At 53.1% G+C, this 13,410-nt stretch overlaps 7 protein-coding genes across 7 annotated transcripts; 6 read left to right on the top strand and 1 right to left on the bottom strand.

Moving 5' to 3' along the window:
* Positions 1–311: 311 nt before the first annotated feature.
* On the top strand, positions 312–798 carry LTS14_005988 (uncharacterized protein; the record flags this gene model as incomplete). Its single annotated transcript, XM_064838686.1, has 2 exons — positions 312–459; positions 518–798. The coding sequence occupies 2 exons, from the start codon at positions 312–314 to the stop codon at positions 796–798; spliced, it is 429 nt and encodes a 142-aa protein (XP_064693511.1).
* A 150-nt stretch (positions 799–948) lies between these two features.
* LTS14_005987 (uncharacterized protein) lies at positions 949–2,361 on the bottom strand (the record flags this gene model as incomplete). The annotated part of the gene is made up of 2 exons (XM_064838685.1): positions 949–1,697; positions 1,752–2,361. The coding sequence occupies 2 exons, from the start codon at positions 2,359–2,361 to the stop codon at positions 949–951; spliced, it is 1,359 nt and encodes a 452-aa protein (XP_064693510.1).
* An 837-nt stretch (positions 2,362–3,198) lies between these two features.
* On the top strand, positions 3,199–4,069 carry VPS28 (Vacuolar protein-sorting-associated protein 28; the record flags this gene model as incomplete). The annotated part of the gene is made up of 2 exons (XM_064838684.1): positions 3,199–3,288; positions 3,344–4,069. 2 exons carry the CDS (start codon positions 3,199–3,201, stop codon positions 4,067–4,069), a joined length of 816 nt encoding a protein of 271 aa, XP_064693509.1.
* A 145-nt stretch (positions 4,070–4,214) lies between these two features.
* On the top strand, positions 4,215–5,475 carry rrg1 (Protein-lysine N-methyltransferase rrg1; the record flags this gene model as incomplete). Its single annotated transcript, XM_064838683.1, has 3 exons — positions 4,215–4,287; positions 4,338–4,814; positions 4,895–5,475. The coding sequence occupies 3 exons, from the start codon at positions 4,215–4,217 to the stop codon at positions 5,473–5,475; spliced, it is 1,131 nt and encodes a 376-aa protein (XP_064693508.1).
* A 485-nt stretch (positions 5,476–5,960) lies between these two features.
* On the top strand, positions 5,961–6,728 carry LTS14_005984 (uncharacterized protein; the record flags this gene model as incomplete). The annotated part of the gene is made up of 1 exon (XM_064838682.1): positions 5,961–6,728. One exon carries the CDS (start codon positions 5,961–5,963, stop codon positions 6,726–6,728), a length of 768 nt encoding a protein of 255 aa, XP_064693507.1.
* Positions 6,729–7,006: 278 nt separating this feature from the next.
* NOC2 (Nucleolar Complex 2 protein) lies at positions 7,007–9,370 on the top strand (the record flags this gene model as incomplete). Its single annotated transcript, XM_064838681.1, has 2 exons — positions 7,007–9,087; positions 9,109–9,370. The coding sequence occupies 2 exons, from the start codon at positions 7,007–7,009 to the stop codon at positions 9,368–9,370; spliced, it is 2,343 nt and encodes a 780-aa protein (XP_064693506.1).
* A 2,037-nt stretch (positions 9,371–11,407) lies between these two features.
* LTS14_005982 (uncharacterized protein) lies at positions 11,408–12,629 on the top strand (the record flags this gene model as incomplete). The annotated part of the gene is made up of 2 exons (XM_064838680.1): positions 11,408–11,656; positions 11,724–12,629. The coding sequence occupies 2 exons, from the start codon at positions 11,408–11,410 to the stop codon at positions 12,627–12,629; spliced, it is 1,155 nt and encodes a 384-aa protein (XP_064693505.1).
* Between the last annotated feature and the right edge of the window lie 781 nt (positions 12,630–13,410).

The following is a 13,410-nucleotide window of genomic DNA, read 5'->3' as shown; positions in this document are numbered from 1 at the left end:
GGGCGATGATTGCAAAGCGCGTTTGAGCCATCATCGTTGTGTCCGGTGAAGGAACAAATGTAGAGCATGTTCTGAAAAATCGAGTGCTCCATAACCTGAGCCCAGAGAAATAGGACATTGACCTTGGCTGCCGATTGGGTGGCACCTATGCTTCGAAGTGTTAAGTTGAAGATGAGCAGGAAGGAGGGTGAAGTCGACCGAGCACGATCAAGCTTCAGCTTCGGACTCCCGAAAGCCGTCATGCCACAGACGTACAGCAGTGTACATCATCCTCCCGAGCAATACATACTCTGTATGTTATGGCCGCAGTAATGGCATCTCCATCACCAAATCCAGTACGGCCTGGACCAGCAGCTTTACCATCTCGAAACCCTCTCCCTTTGTCCTCCAGCCAAGAGACACAAGTCCGCGAGCTCTACTTCAAGCGAGTAAGGAACAAGTGCGCCGATGAGGTGCGAGGTATGCCGTCCGACGACCACGAATTCCATACCCATACCCTCTACTAACACATAAGTAGACTTCGCCTCTTGCTGCACCTCCCGCACCTTCACCGCAACCATCATGTGCCGCGCCGAACAAAAACGCATGAACGTCTGCATGATGAAATACGCCACTCAAGCCGAACAGGACGCCGCGCGAGAAGAATGGTTTGCGACGATGGATAAGCGGAAAGAGGAGAGGGAGGTGAAGGAGGAGAAGAGGAAGAAGGACGAGATTTTCTGGCGCGAGTGGTGGGAGAAGGATGATGCTAAGAAGAAGTTGGCTGGGTCTGGTGGACAAGGGGAGGGCAAGGCTTGAGGGATGGCTTTCTCGATCTGGTGATGAGTGTAGATCAGGAAAAGCTGCTTGGATTGGGGACTGTGGAAGATCGCTTCTGGCGCGTATCTGCCATTACTACGGACCAGCCGGATATGATACAACACTATACATGACGATGCTACACCGATACTAGGCAGCTCGACCTATCCCAATTCCCTGGATCATCTCCGGCTCAACCCACTGCGCCTGCGCTAATTCGACAACTCTAGCCTCATGCACGACATCATCATCTCTCCGCCTAGCAGGAGACTCCCTGGTAACATAGCTAGGAGGCCCGGTTCTGCTCTCCTGCTCATCTCCACTACCCACACCGGCCGCGGCAGTCGCAGCAGCCATAGCTTCCTCATACGTAGGTGAGGGCATAGCAGGGACACTTGCGTCTACCAGCGAAGGGATGGCGCACCAGTGCAGGAGTTCTGGATCTGCTCGGACGCTACCACGCCAGCGGCCGTAGGCTGGAGGGGGTTTAGGGAGCTCGACGTCGAGATTTTTGGTTGCGAATTCGCTTTCCGCGAGGATTATTCGTGAGGCGCGATTGGCGCTTACGCTGGGTCCGGCTTCGCGGGAATCTGGTCGCACTTCGGCGTCTGACGCTAGATGGACTGGAATGGGCATCGTAGGTACGAAGTCCGCTGTGTCGTCGGATACCGTAGGCATCTGGCGTTCATGATGGTGGTGGTTGTGGTGTCGATGTCGCCTTCGTCGCTTCAGCCTTCCGTCTGCTACCACGCATAATCGTGGCGAAGGCTGTAAGCTTGGCTTAAAGAGGCAAATTCGGACGAGCGCGTGTACGAAGCCGATTGTGGCGAGGAGGATGGCCAAGATGAAGAGGATGTGGAAGGTCGAGGTCATGGTTTGGGAGGTGGCGAATGCGAGGTCTTGGAAATTATGATCAGCTAACATCTTGGCGGACTGAGGGAGGCGAGACTTACACGTGGCGACAATACCGGCAAGCAACAGCCCTGCCGAGATACATAATGCGATCGAGGCTTTGCTGTGTCTGGCACTGGCATACCTCATCTTTCGATTCCGGGATCGTTTCCAGGCGCGTTTATGCCGGTCTTCTGTTTTCTGCTGGATCAGGATTGCTAAGGATGGGTCGGTCAAGTCGGGATGGTCGAGCGCGGCTACCGCCCGTGTGTTGAACAGGCTCGACTGGTGGGTCATCTGGTCCTGGTAGGAGATTGGCGGGAAGAGGCTGCGCTCGAGATCGTGCTCATGTATTGGTGTGGGGCTGTCGCTGTTGCTGTCACTTCTGCAGGCCGAGGACGATGGGCTAGCCAGGACACCGTGTGCAATCTGGATGTGCTCATGAGGTGGTGAGGGGCGTAATGGTGATTGTAGTGGTGAACGTGGCGAATCCTCGACCGTCGTCCGCGCGTGCAGTGGCGAGATTCTGGCAAACGAGGATCGGACGGAGCCTATTATTGAGTTGCGGAGAAGATTGCGGACGTTGTCTTGGACGCGAGAGAGGCGCGTTGCTCTTTCGTCTTCGACGAGGCCGGCTTCGAGTGCGCTGGAGTCGGGGAGGGGGCTACGCATGGTCGTCTTGTTTCTGAAGACAGGAACAGAAGACGTGTCTGTAGCATAAGCTAGGATCAAGACCGAGAGTGGAGTGTAGAGTATAGGAAAAACTGCAAGACGGAAGAGAAGAGGAAGAGTTACATATCAGCCTTACAGTATCATACCTATTCTCACATGGAGCAAAACAATCCATTCTGCAAACTCGCCACAGCAGGCTTACCATGTTATCCAATCTGAGCCTATCATTCCCATCAACATCCACAAACAGCAGACACACCTGAAGTTGACGTCGCACCCCCATTTCCACACGTCTGCAAGGGCAATACGAGGATAGACATGAAACCCATGTCGCAGTTCGTGGCTTTCCGGCGAGTCGTCACGGTCCGAGGCCGGTAGAGATGCGGGTACGGACACGAGGGAAGTGGTTCGGAGGAGTTTGAGAGATGCTGATTGTTTATGTTTCAGATCGTGGTGTGGGAGGAAGATGGTGTGCTGATGCTGGACTTGGGCAGGAGATGCTTGTTTGGTGTTGGGTGGCTGCAGGTGGAACTTGGCCAATCAGGTTGCTGGAGAGGCTTGGATGGCAGAAACCTGGTGCAGGTGTTTAGGAAGGACTTTTTGTGCATGTCACACTGTATGGGGATAATGTATGGGCTGCTATGTGTACTGGCATTTAGATAGCGCTTGACTGTGTCTGTCGTGTCCAAGGGAGGGAGAGGTCTAGACTTTGGGAAGTCGTAACGATTTTGACCGGGCAATTAGCCTCCGAGGTTCAGCCGGCGCATTGTGGAGATAGCTCACGATGAATGTCGTGTGCCTGCTCACTGCTATCGACACATTCATCTTCATGCAATCATGTACTCGCAATCACAGCTGGCTTATGCGCCAACCCCTTACAGCTATACACCATCAAGCCACCTGACAGCAACCATAAACCTCGACCAAGTACACCACACCACTCCTCCAGTCCTACTTCCACAGCTAAGACATATATGGACAGGAAGTCAAGCTCGCCGATAATGCCGCCGAACGCGATCTCCACGAGTCCTTGGCCGAGATTTACAGCATTATCATCACCCTCGATGCGCTGGAAAGAGCTTACCTGAGGGACTCGATCAAAGAGAGCGAATATACCGAGACATGTGATCGTTTGCTGAGACAGTATAAGAGTAATCTTGCGGACGAGACGGTGCAATCCGCTTTCGGAGATCTGGAAAGTTTCAAGTATGAATGGGATGTATGTGCATGCGGTACAACAGTAGGGCCAGAAGGACGTAAGCTGATTGAATACAAGCTCGAAGTTCCCAAAGCAACCGAACGCCTCCGCATAGGCCTCCCAGCAACCGTCCAAACCCAACCCGCCCACACCAATCACCGCCCGCTCTCCACCGCCTCCTTCTCCAACCACAACCCCAACACCTCCCACGCCGGTCCAACAGCAAACGCAACCCACATCGTCTCCGCCTCCGAGAACTTCATCACCCTGTTCGACGCTATCAAGATGAACATGCTGTCTAAAGACACCCTACACCCGATTTTGGTAGAGATTATCCAAGCGGTGAATAAGGTCACGGATCGGGATTTTGAGAACAAGGGCAAGATTGTGCAGTGGTTGATTACGTTGAATCAGATGAGGGCGGCGGAGGAGTTAACGCCGGAGATGGCGAGGGAGGTGCAGTTCGATTTGAATGCGGCTTATGATGGGTTTAAGAGTGTTTTGGAGTGAGGCTGATCTTGTGGTCGCCTTTGGCCACACCAGCAGTTGTTCTGCGAGCTCGGCGAAAGTTCGGGTATATGAGCTAGCCAAAAGCTGGATCAGCCAAAAAGTTGCGGAGATGCACGTTGTCTGTTCTCCGTTCGGGGACATCAGTATGGCCACCGGCAATGGCTTGCTGACTGCAAGAGATTTGGGCTTGCATGCTGATGACGAGGGGGTACTAGACGGTATGCCTGGGCAAGACAACAAGTTTCCAAACCCGTCTGACACTCAACAGTCCTCGACCTCCCACAACTCCACACCCGCCCCACGACCAAGACCCTCCTCTCTACTCTCGACGATCTAAGCTCCCAACCTCCACCGTGGGAAGCGACACCCCGGAACGGCACCCCACGGACCAGGAGCGGAGCTTCCACCCCGGCGACAAAAAGACGGAAAGTAAGAAGTGAAGGCGTTCCAGCATATCTGACACGTATTGTTGCGAACCCGCTGGTATGGATAGAGAATGATGAGGAGAAGGAGAGGATTTGGGAGACTGCTGCACGTAGGCTAGCTGAGAGGAGTGGGAGGACGGCAATGGGTGATTTGACGAGGGTGTTTGAGATACCACTTGGTCGAAGCGCTTGCAAGGAAGGTGAAGGTGGAAAGGGAGTACTCGCGCTGAAGGATGGACTGGTGGACCGTAATGGAGATGACGAGATGGAGTACCTGGACCTCACCCTGCATGAACCAGCCTTGACAGCCGATAATCTTGGTCTAAAGACATGGGCTTCTTCATATCTGCTTGCCAAACGCTACAAGCCCTACGAGACACCACTCTACGACCTCTCGCAGCGAATGCAGAGATCTTGGAGCTGGGAGCCGGGACGGGATTGGTGGGCATGGCCGCTGCTGCTGTCTTTCAGCGAACCGTGTATTTGACCGATCTGCCGGAGATTGTGCCCAACCTGGAGCGGAATATCATGGCTAACGAGGAAGTTATTCGAGCGTGTAGTCATGGCGAAGGGAAGGTGGCGACGGGCGTGCTGGATTGGAGTGATCCGGCGGAGTTCTGCCCTGGCACTGAGGCCGATCATTCAAGGCCAAAACATTCTTTCCCGTTGATTTTGGTAGCTGATCCTATCTACTCTTCCGACCACCCTGGCCTACTCGTCAATGCAATCGACTACCACCTCTCCCGTGACGTGGACGCCAGAGTCGTGGTCGAGATGCCGGTTCGTGAAGCGTATGCTAGTGAACGACAGGACTTCCGGGACAAAATGCTGGGTTTGGGCTTGGTGATTTGCGAAGAGGAAGAGGAGGTGGGATATGATGACTGGGGCGGTTCCGGTGGTGAGGACGGGGATGGAGGGGAGGAGGCGTTTGGGGCGGAGGTGAGATGTTGGTGGAGTGTATGGGGTTGGAAGACTGCTTAACCTCCATTGTGACTTTCGGCACGAAGAGGGCATGTTTGTGGTTTGCTCACCCCGTCGACGGTTGATCTAGTTGTTGTCGGTGTTTGTCGTCTGTTTTGACAAGCATGCTTGCGCGGTCACTGCACGATGACTGAGCTCAGATGTCGGAGTGGCGGCTGGCAAGCTGCGATATTCAGTCACCACTACGTCCAGTACACCCTGATAGCAGTCAAGACAAGCAGGGTAATATTGTATTTCTTGGTACGGGCGCGCAAGCAGTGAAGACAGCGCTGCATCTGCTGCATACGTTACTGCCACGCCCTACGATGTCTCCTGCAGATGCAAGAAGTTACGTCGAGACAGATATTGCGACTGCTACGCCCTCCTCTTCACAACAACGCCAACGCCAACGAGGATATCCGTGAAACTTGCCCTCAAGTAGTAGAAGGCTAGCCGCTCCCATCTTCCCTCGGGATACCGAAGAACTACTTTTTGCGGCTAAGAAAATGATTGACGATGATTCTCTGCCTGCTACATCCTGTGGGCCAGACCAGAACGAGAGTGATCATGAAGGCTTCCATGATCAGGAAGGCTCTCATGATCACAGAGATGAAGATATGGAAGATGGCAATAGTCATTGGGGAGCCATGAGAGCGGAAGGGGAAAGCTGGATATTGCCTTCTATGATTGTCGCGCCGAGGCGGGATGTAGGACATCGGGTGGTGCGGTGGCCGACTTTGAGGGATATCGAGAAGGATATTGAGCCGGGCTTTGTGGCGGATGGTGCGGGTTTCGGTGTCAGTAGGGGTGAGTTGGCGAGTTCGGTAATTGGTGCTGGGATGAATGAGCCGAAAGGGGAGATGAAGATGAAGAAGGACATGAATGTGAACAGAGCCCGAGCAGGACGGGCTGATGCTCAACGAGAAGCACGCGCTGAGTCTGATCGTCGAGATCGCATTGCTGAACTTACGCCGTGGCTGGAAATCTTGGGTATCGATCCCTCAGATCATCAGGCCTCCCTCAGTACCAATCCTAGGAAGGATGCACAGTTTGAGCCGGGCTTCGTGGAGCACTGTCGTGAGACTTTCTTGACAAGATACAAGGGCTTTCCTGTTGATCTGGAGCATAAGTGGACGAAGATGCCGGTGGGGTGTCTCATGTCGGGGGCGGAGTATATTGATATCAGGAGCAGGGATGGGGGCGAGAGGGCCAGAGAGGTGGGTGGGACGAAGAAGAAGGAGAAGCGGGAGAAGAGGGAGAGAAGGTGCGAGTGAGCTTGTAGTGCATGAATCTGGACTACGTCCTACGAAACAAGTCGGCTTCCGTGCGGGATTGTATCTTGCGAAGTCAAAGTCGCGCATAACTTGATAAGTAAGGTATACATCTTTAATCTCGGCGGCAATTCGGATCTCGTGCATATTGTGAATCTTGCCATGTCACGTGACTGTGCAACGGAGAAAGGTCGGCCCGGCGCATCCGAGCTCTGGAACTTTTTCTCGAAGTCAGTATCTTGAATGCCAAAGTCCTCAGTAACTAATTAATCTTTGACAAGATGGCGCAAAGCAAAGCGACCAAGAAGTTCGAGAAGCACCACTTGAAAGACACATTGGAGCGACGGAAAGGACAGAAGAAGATTAAGCAAAAGGTTCAGCTCAAGGCGAAGCAGAAGGCCAGAAGGGTGGAGGAGAATGGTGGGAAGGATGCTGAAACTCCTGCCACTGCTGCCGCGTCTGCGAATACGAACGGCAATGGTAGGGTGGCGAAGAATGCGTTTCAGGATATGAGCGTGGATGATTTCTTCCAGGGAGGGTTTGAGGTGCCGGAGTTGCCTGCCAAGCAGAAGGGTGGGAAGAGGAAGAGGGCGGATGCTGACGAGGAGGAGAATGTGTCCGAGTCGGAGGGATCGTTGGTCGAGGAGCCGGTCACAGCAGGTGCGGGTGAAGGTGACTTGGACTCGGATGAGGACGACATAGACCACAAGGCGCAGCTTGACGCTCTGGCCGAGAATGATCCTGAGTTCCATAAGTATTTACAGGACAACGAGCCAGAACTCCTTGGTGGCGAGATGGCAGAGATTGGTGACATCAGCGATGATGAGGGCGGGCCTAAGAAGAAAAAGCAGAAGAAGGGTCAAGCTGCTGAGGATGATTCCGACGACGAGATGACCGGAGCAGGCAAGAACGAGCTGGACATGGCTACTGTCAAGCGATGGAGTACTGCCATGTCCGAACAACACTCCCTCCGCGCAGCTAAAGAGGTCGTCCTCGCATTCCGCGCCGCTGCACACGTTTCGGAGGACGACGATAAGAAGGAATTCAAGTACTCTATCTCCTCGCCGGAAGTCTACCACCACCTCCTCACTACAGCACTCAAGCATATTCCGACAGTGTTCAACCACCACCTACCCGTACAAGAGAACCAGAAGACCGGCAAACTGCACGTCTCGACCGAAAGCAAGAAATTCAAGACCCTCGTCTTTTTGCTGAGGAGCCAGGTCACGAGTATAATCCACCTCCTAGACAACCTCTCCGATGCCTCAACTCTACGACTCACGCTCTCGTCCACTCTACCACTACTACCTTACCTTCTCTCATTCAAGAAACTCATCCGAGACACCGCTCGCGCCACTGCCACAGTCTGGTCCTCGCACTCCGTTCCCGAAACCACTCGTATCGCCGCTTTCCTCGTCCTTCGCCGCCTCATCGTCATCGGAGACGCCGGGATCCGCGAGAATGTCTTGAAAGCAGCTTATCAGGCCCTAGTGAAGGGGGCAAGGAACACGACTGTTCATACTCTACCTGGAGTGAACTTGATGAAGAACTCTGGGGCTGAGCTGTGGGGCCTCTGTCCGCCGGGCGATGGCGTAGCGTACACCACTGCGTTCTCGTTCATCCGACAACTGGCCGTGCATTTGAGGACGAGTATCACTAACAACTCGAACGAGAGTTACAAGGTCATTTATAACTGGCAGTACATTCACAGCCTGGACTTTTGGTCCCGAGTCCTGAGCTCGCATGCCGTCGAGGCCGCATCACCGCTTCGTCCGCTCATCTACCCTCTCGTGCAGGTTACGCTCGGGGCGCTGAGGCTGATACCCACTGCTACGTACTTTCCGCTCCGATTCCATCTTATTCGCTCGCTACTGAGGATCTCGACGACGACGGGGACGTATATCCCGCTTGCACCCGCTTTGTATGAAGTCCTGGCAAGCGCGGAGATGAGGAAGGCGCCGAAGAGTGCTACCCTCAAGCCTTTGGACTTTGCTACTGTGATTAGAGCGCCCAAGACTTATCTTCGTACGAGGATATATCAGGATGGGGTGGGTGAGCAGGTCGTGGAGTTGATGGGCGAGTTCTTCGCGTGTTGGGGGAAGAACATCGCGTTCCCTGAACTCGTCTTACCGGTGCTCATCCTCCTGAGAAGATGGCTTAAGGATGCTGGGTCGAGGGTGCCGGGAAAAGGGAACAAGAATCAGAAAGTCAATACAGCTCTCACCCTCCTCGTGCAGAAGCTTGAAGCCAACGCTCGGTTTATTGAGGAAAAGCGGGCGAAAGTGGAGTTCTCGCCTTCGGATCGCAGGGGTGTGGAAGCTTTCCTGCGAGATTTCGAGGTCAAGAAGACACCGTTGGGGGCGTATGTATATGGTCAACGCAGGACGCGGGAGGAGAAGGCAAAGTTAGTCGAGCAGGGACGGGTGGAGGAGGAGAGGAGGCGGGAGAAGGAAAGTAAGAAGGAGGCGCAGAGTAAGCTGAAGGAGGTTGAGGATGATGAGGAGAGCGAGGAGGAGGATGAGAGTGGCGCTGATGGGCAAGGCGGTGTGGATGTTAAGGAGGACGATGATAGTGAGGTTGATGGCGGTGAGCTTGTTGTTGATGATGTTGCGGACGAGGATGTAGAGCATGAGGATAGCGAGTAGAGCCTCAGATCGTATGTATCATCACTTCGCAAACCCAGCCTTCTATCGGTTGAGCAAAGCAACGTAGTCCATGGCCGATGTACCTCTCACTGTGCTCGTCGTTTACACGTGCTAGCTTTCCTGTGATAACCACATCAAGCTCGTACGCCATCGCTGTTTCTGCTCGGACAGAATAGACGCAGACATAGACCCAAAGAAAGCAGGATATCTCGTATTTCGTGCCGCGCGCGCATTCACACGCTACCATTGAATTCATCGGAACCATGTGGGGATGCTTTTGCCTCCTCTTTCCATAAGACTGAGTTCAGGCATCCTGTACTGCGTTTCTTACTTTCATACTGAAGCTTTTGAAGGGGGGTGTAGAGTTTCTATCTACCCAATGACTCGTACACGAGCAATTTGATAGCCTGTCGGAATGTGTATAGTGAGCGATCATGGGCTGAAACTCCTTCCTGTTGGCCGGGCCGGATGTCTTTTGTGTTGGTTGTGTGCTTTGCTTTATGGATACGGCTGAGTGTGTTTTGTCCCCTACTCTTGCCACTTGCGCATGTCTGGCTGCCTTCGTGCCATCTTACTGGCGCCATCAGACAGGTCTGGCCATGTCTGCGAGACTTCCTCGTAAGATGGCTGCAGAGGCCTAGTCACCTACCCCTTTGGCCCGGGTTGGTGTATCGAGTACGCTTCTAGACTCCGGAACGGCAACTTACGTCGTTCATAATGCGTTACAAGTCTGGTGTTGGATCTTTACCTTCTCGCGCATACCGGGTTGGGCAAGCTGCAGATCATACGGAGTACATGGCTCAAGCAAATGGTCCGCAAACGCCCCAAGACGAAGCACTATTGCTCTGCGCTGGAACAAGACCACTTCATTCGGCGTTTCTTCTATTTCATCCACTACTTACTTCATCCAGTCTGCTGGGCCAACCTACACGCTGCGTCACTACTTGACATACACCGGCAGTCACTCCCAAAAGACCAGGCTGTACGTACGGCCGGCAAGTCCAGTACTTTAGTCTTCTGCCCTGCATATCATTCGCATTTTGCTTTTGGTCGGAAGTTCCGAGGAGGAAAGCTAGTCCTCCTTTGCCAATATGCTCGTTCCTCATATTGCATCACGATGCGAGAGCCTGCCAGGCATGCTCTGTGTATATTGGAGAGCGGACGACATTTTCAAAGGTCTGGCTGAACGGCAGGAGGGTATCCGTTTGTCCTGGGCATGCTATGTTCCATATTAATTTCCCGGGAACATACGGGAGACAAGCCTGTTGGGTGAAGTTCCGGCGCCTGCCATGAATCAGCTACAAATACGAGATACGAGGTCCTTGTGATAAGAAACAGTCTTGACCAGAAGTTCCAATGATGACGAGCACATGGTCGGCGGGCGGCCGTGGTTCTCTGTTGTCGCAAGACTCGTCACGCGGCTGGCATTGACCACCATCACGTGTGCACCAGAGCTACTCCTTGAATTACGATCAACCAGGATAGTCCTTACGTTGTGTCATACGGACCCGGCTTTCATCCTTTGCGCGAAAGCCAATCCTTCACACCGGGCAATGAGCATAGCGTACATTGCTGTTGTGAGAGACGTCAAAGGAATGCTTCAGTCCAGTACTGACTCGATTCAAGGTTGTTGTCAATTGGGCAACTTTCACAGCCTTGCTGGTGTCTTGGTGGGTCTGAATCATCTACCCTCGGCATGACAAAGCGCGTGGCTCGGCAAGGTCGTACAAGATCACGTGAAAAATGTGCTGTATTGTGACGCCGCTGCTTAAGCTTCAGAACCCCGCCTTGGTATAGCCTCGCTCGTGATATGGTCGACTGATCGTGGGAGCGATAATGGCAGCGTTGCTGATATTTGCGTTTCTTGGACTGCTGGTAACAAAGATCTCGGCACTGGCGATTGTCGTCGGCTACCTTGCCATCAAGTGAGATCGGAACTGGGCTGTGTCAGCAACCCGATTGACCTATCAACGAGTCAAGGCTTTTCTAGCCATCTGGAGCGGCAGCATACAGTGGCTGCAGTGGTCGATAGATAGCATGGCATTCAAGGAGATACCAATTCTCGACCTGTCCGAAGCCAGATCAGACTCTACCAAGCCGGCCTTCCTGCGACAGCTTCGGGATGCTCTACTCAATGTAGGATTTCTATATATCAAGAATGCTGGGATCGATCAGGAACTTTTCGACCGAGTATGTGAACAAGGCATCCAATTCTTTGATCTGTCGGACGAGGAGAAGTTGAGAATAGAGATGAAGAACGAACCTAGCTTTCTGGGATACTCTAGAGTACGCTACCAATGTTTGATATGCTCATACATCTCACGCCTCGAGAGTACTACTGACATCAAACCAGCTCGGCAACGAAATTACAGCACACAAAGCTGACTGGCGGGAGCAATTGGACCTAAGCACACCACATCCAGTGCGGAAGCCCACCGATCCGCTCTATCACAACCTACTAGCGCCGAATCAATGGCCTCAAGCAAATGACATGCCCGGCTTTCAGTCCATCTTTACCGAGTACATGCGACAAATGTCTACTGTAAGCCTCTTCTTCACCTCGCTGATAGCAGAAGCTATCGACCTGCCCGCTACAGCGTTCGATCAATTCTTCGACGAGGATCAACAGCATAAGCTGAAGGTTGTCAAGTATCCCGACAACGGTACTGGGGTGGGGCAGGGAGTCGGTCCGCATAAGGACAGCATGCTCACATCCTACTTACTCCAAGCAAGTCCACATAAAGGACTCCAAGCACAGAACACACGAGGTGAATGGATTGACTGTCCACCAATACGTGGAACGCTTGTTGTAGCTATAGGTCAAGGTCTCGAAGCTCTGACAGGGGGCGTCTGTGCGAGTACGACGCACCGTGTGCTCTCACCAGCAGCAGCCGCCGGTGCGCGCTTCAGCATCCCCTTCTTCCAGGGCGTAAGCTACGACGCTCAATTTGAAGCTGTGACTGTTCCCGAACATGTCCGAGCGCTGAGAAAGGAAGTCTTAGACCGAGAAGGTGGCAGGAGAGACGATGTGGAGTTTACTTTTGTGAAGGGGAAATGGAATCATCTGGGAGAGGCGACCTTGATGAATCGGATCAAGAGCCACCCGGATGTGGGAGCGCGGTTTTATCCTGAGTTGCTGGCTAGGATCAGGGAGCAGCAGGCTGCTGACTCGACGAAAGCCAAAGCTAATGAACCAGCCAAAACTCCGATGGCTGGACGGGAGGAGAGACCGTCAACGACGGCTGTCGAGGTCTTTTGAGGAGCTTCCGATGTGCTATACATGATCGGACGACCACAAAATTGAATGTCATCATGCTACGTAGTCTTTGTGTACCACATGCGTTTTTCGACGAGATCAATTTCGTTGTACACAAAAGTCGATATCTTCCGAATAGTGTAGAGTCAAGTTCACTACTGCCTGGCTAGGGTTGGTTGGGTATTGTCACATCCGTGGCGAATCAGTGGTACCAACCGTCGCTTGCGATGTCGTGCGATAATGCAAGTCGTCCGAATGTCACTTTGCATGTTGACCGCCAAAGGCTATGCACAATGTCGTCTTGTACCGTCTCCAGGATTGGTAGGAGTGCGGCACTATCGTGTCGGTGATTGAAGCAAATCCCGAACATCCCGCGTCAACCGATCGATGGCATGTTGTTGTCGAAGCGGTATGGAGCGGTATGGAGACTCGGCACGTCGAAGAAAAGCACATGTATGACGGGAACCAATGAACGGCCGTAACTTTCGTCTGTTGTATCATACAGCTGCAGAAACCGACACGCAGTCGCTTGCAAAACATGGAATTTCTAATCAAGGCAGCACGCTTTGCAGCCAAACAGACATACTCCTCGATTGGGTATCAAAAAGTAAAAGCAGTCCAACCAGGCCAGACAAAACGCCGAACTCCCTGTCGCCCGGTACGCGATATGCAAATAGGCTATCGGCCAACCTTAACAGCTGTCCTTAAACTCACGCTTCGACCACGAACTTGCCCGAAAGCACCGTCGACTCCCGAGGATTCTTGTAACCTTAAACTTGTGTGC

The sequence above is a fragment of the Recurvomyces mirabilis genome (assembly GCF_035927965.1).
Source record: "Recurvomyces mirabilis strain CCFEE 5264 chromosome Unknown scaffold_15, whole genome shotgun sequence".
Classification (NCBI taxonomy): Eukaryota; Fungi; Ascomycota; class Dothideomycetes; order Mycosphaerellales; family Teratosphaeriaceae; genus Recurvomyces; species Recurvomyces mirabilis.
This window is presented reverse-complemented; position numbering and strand designations above follow the sequence as displayed.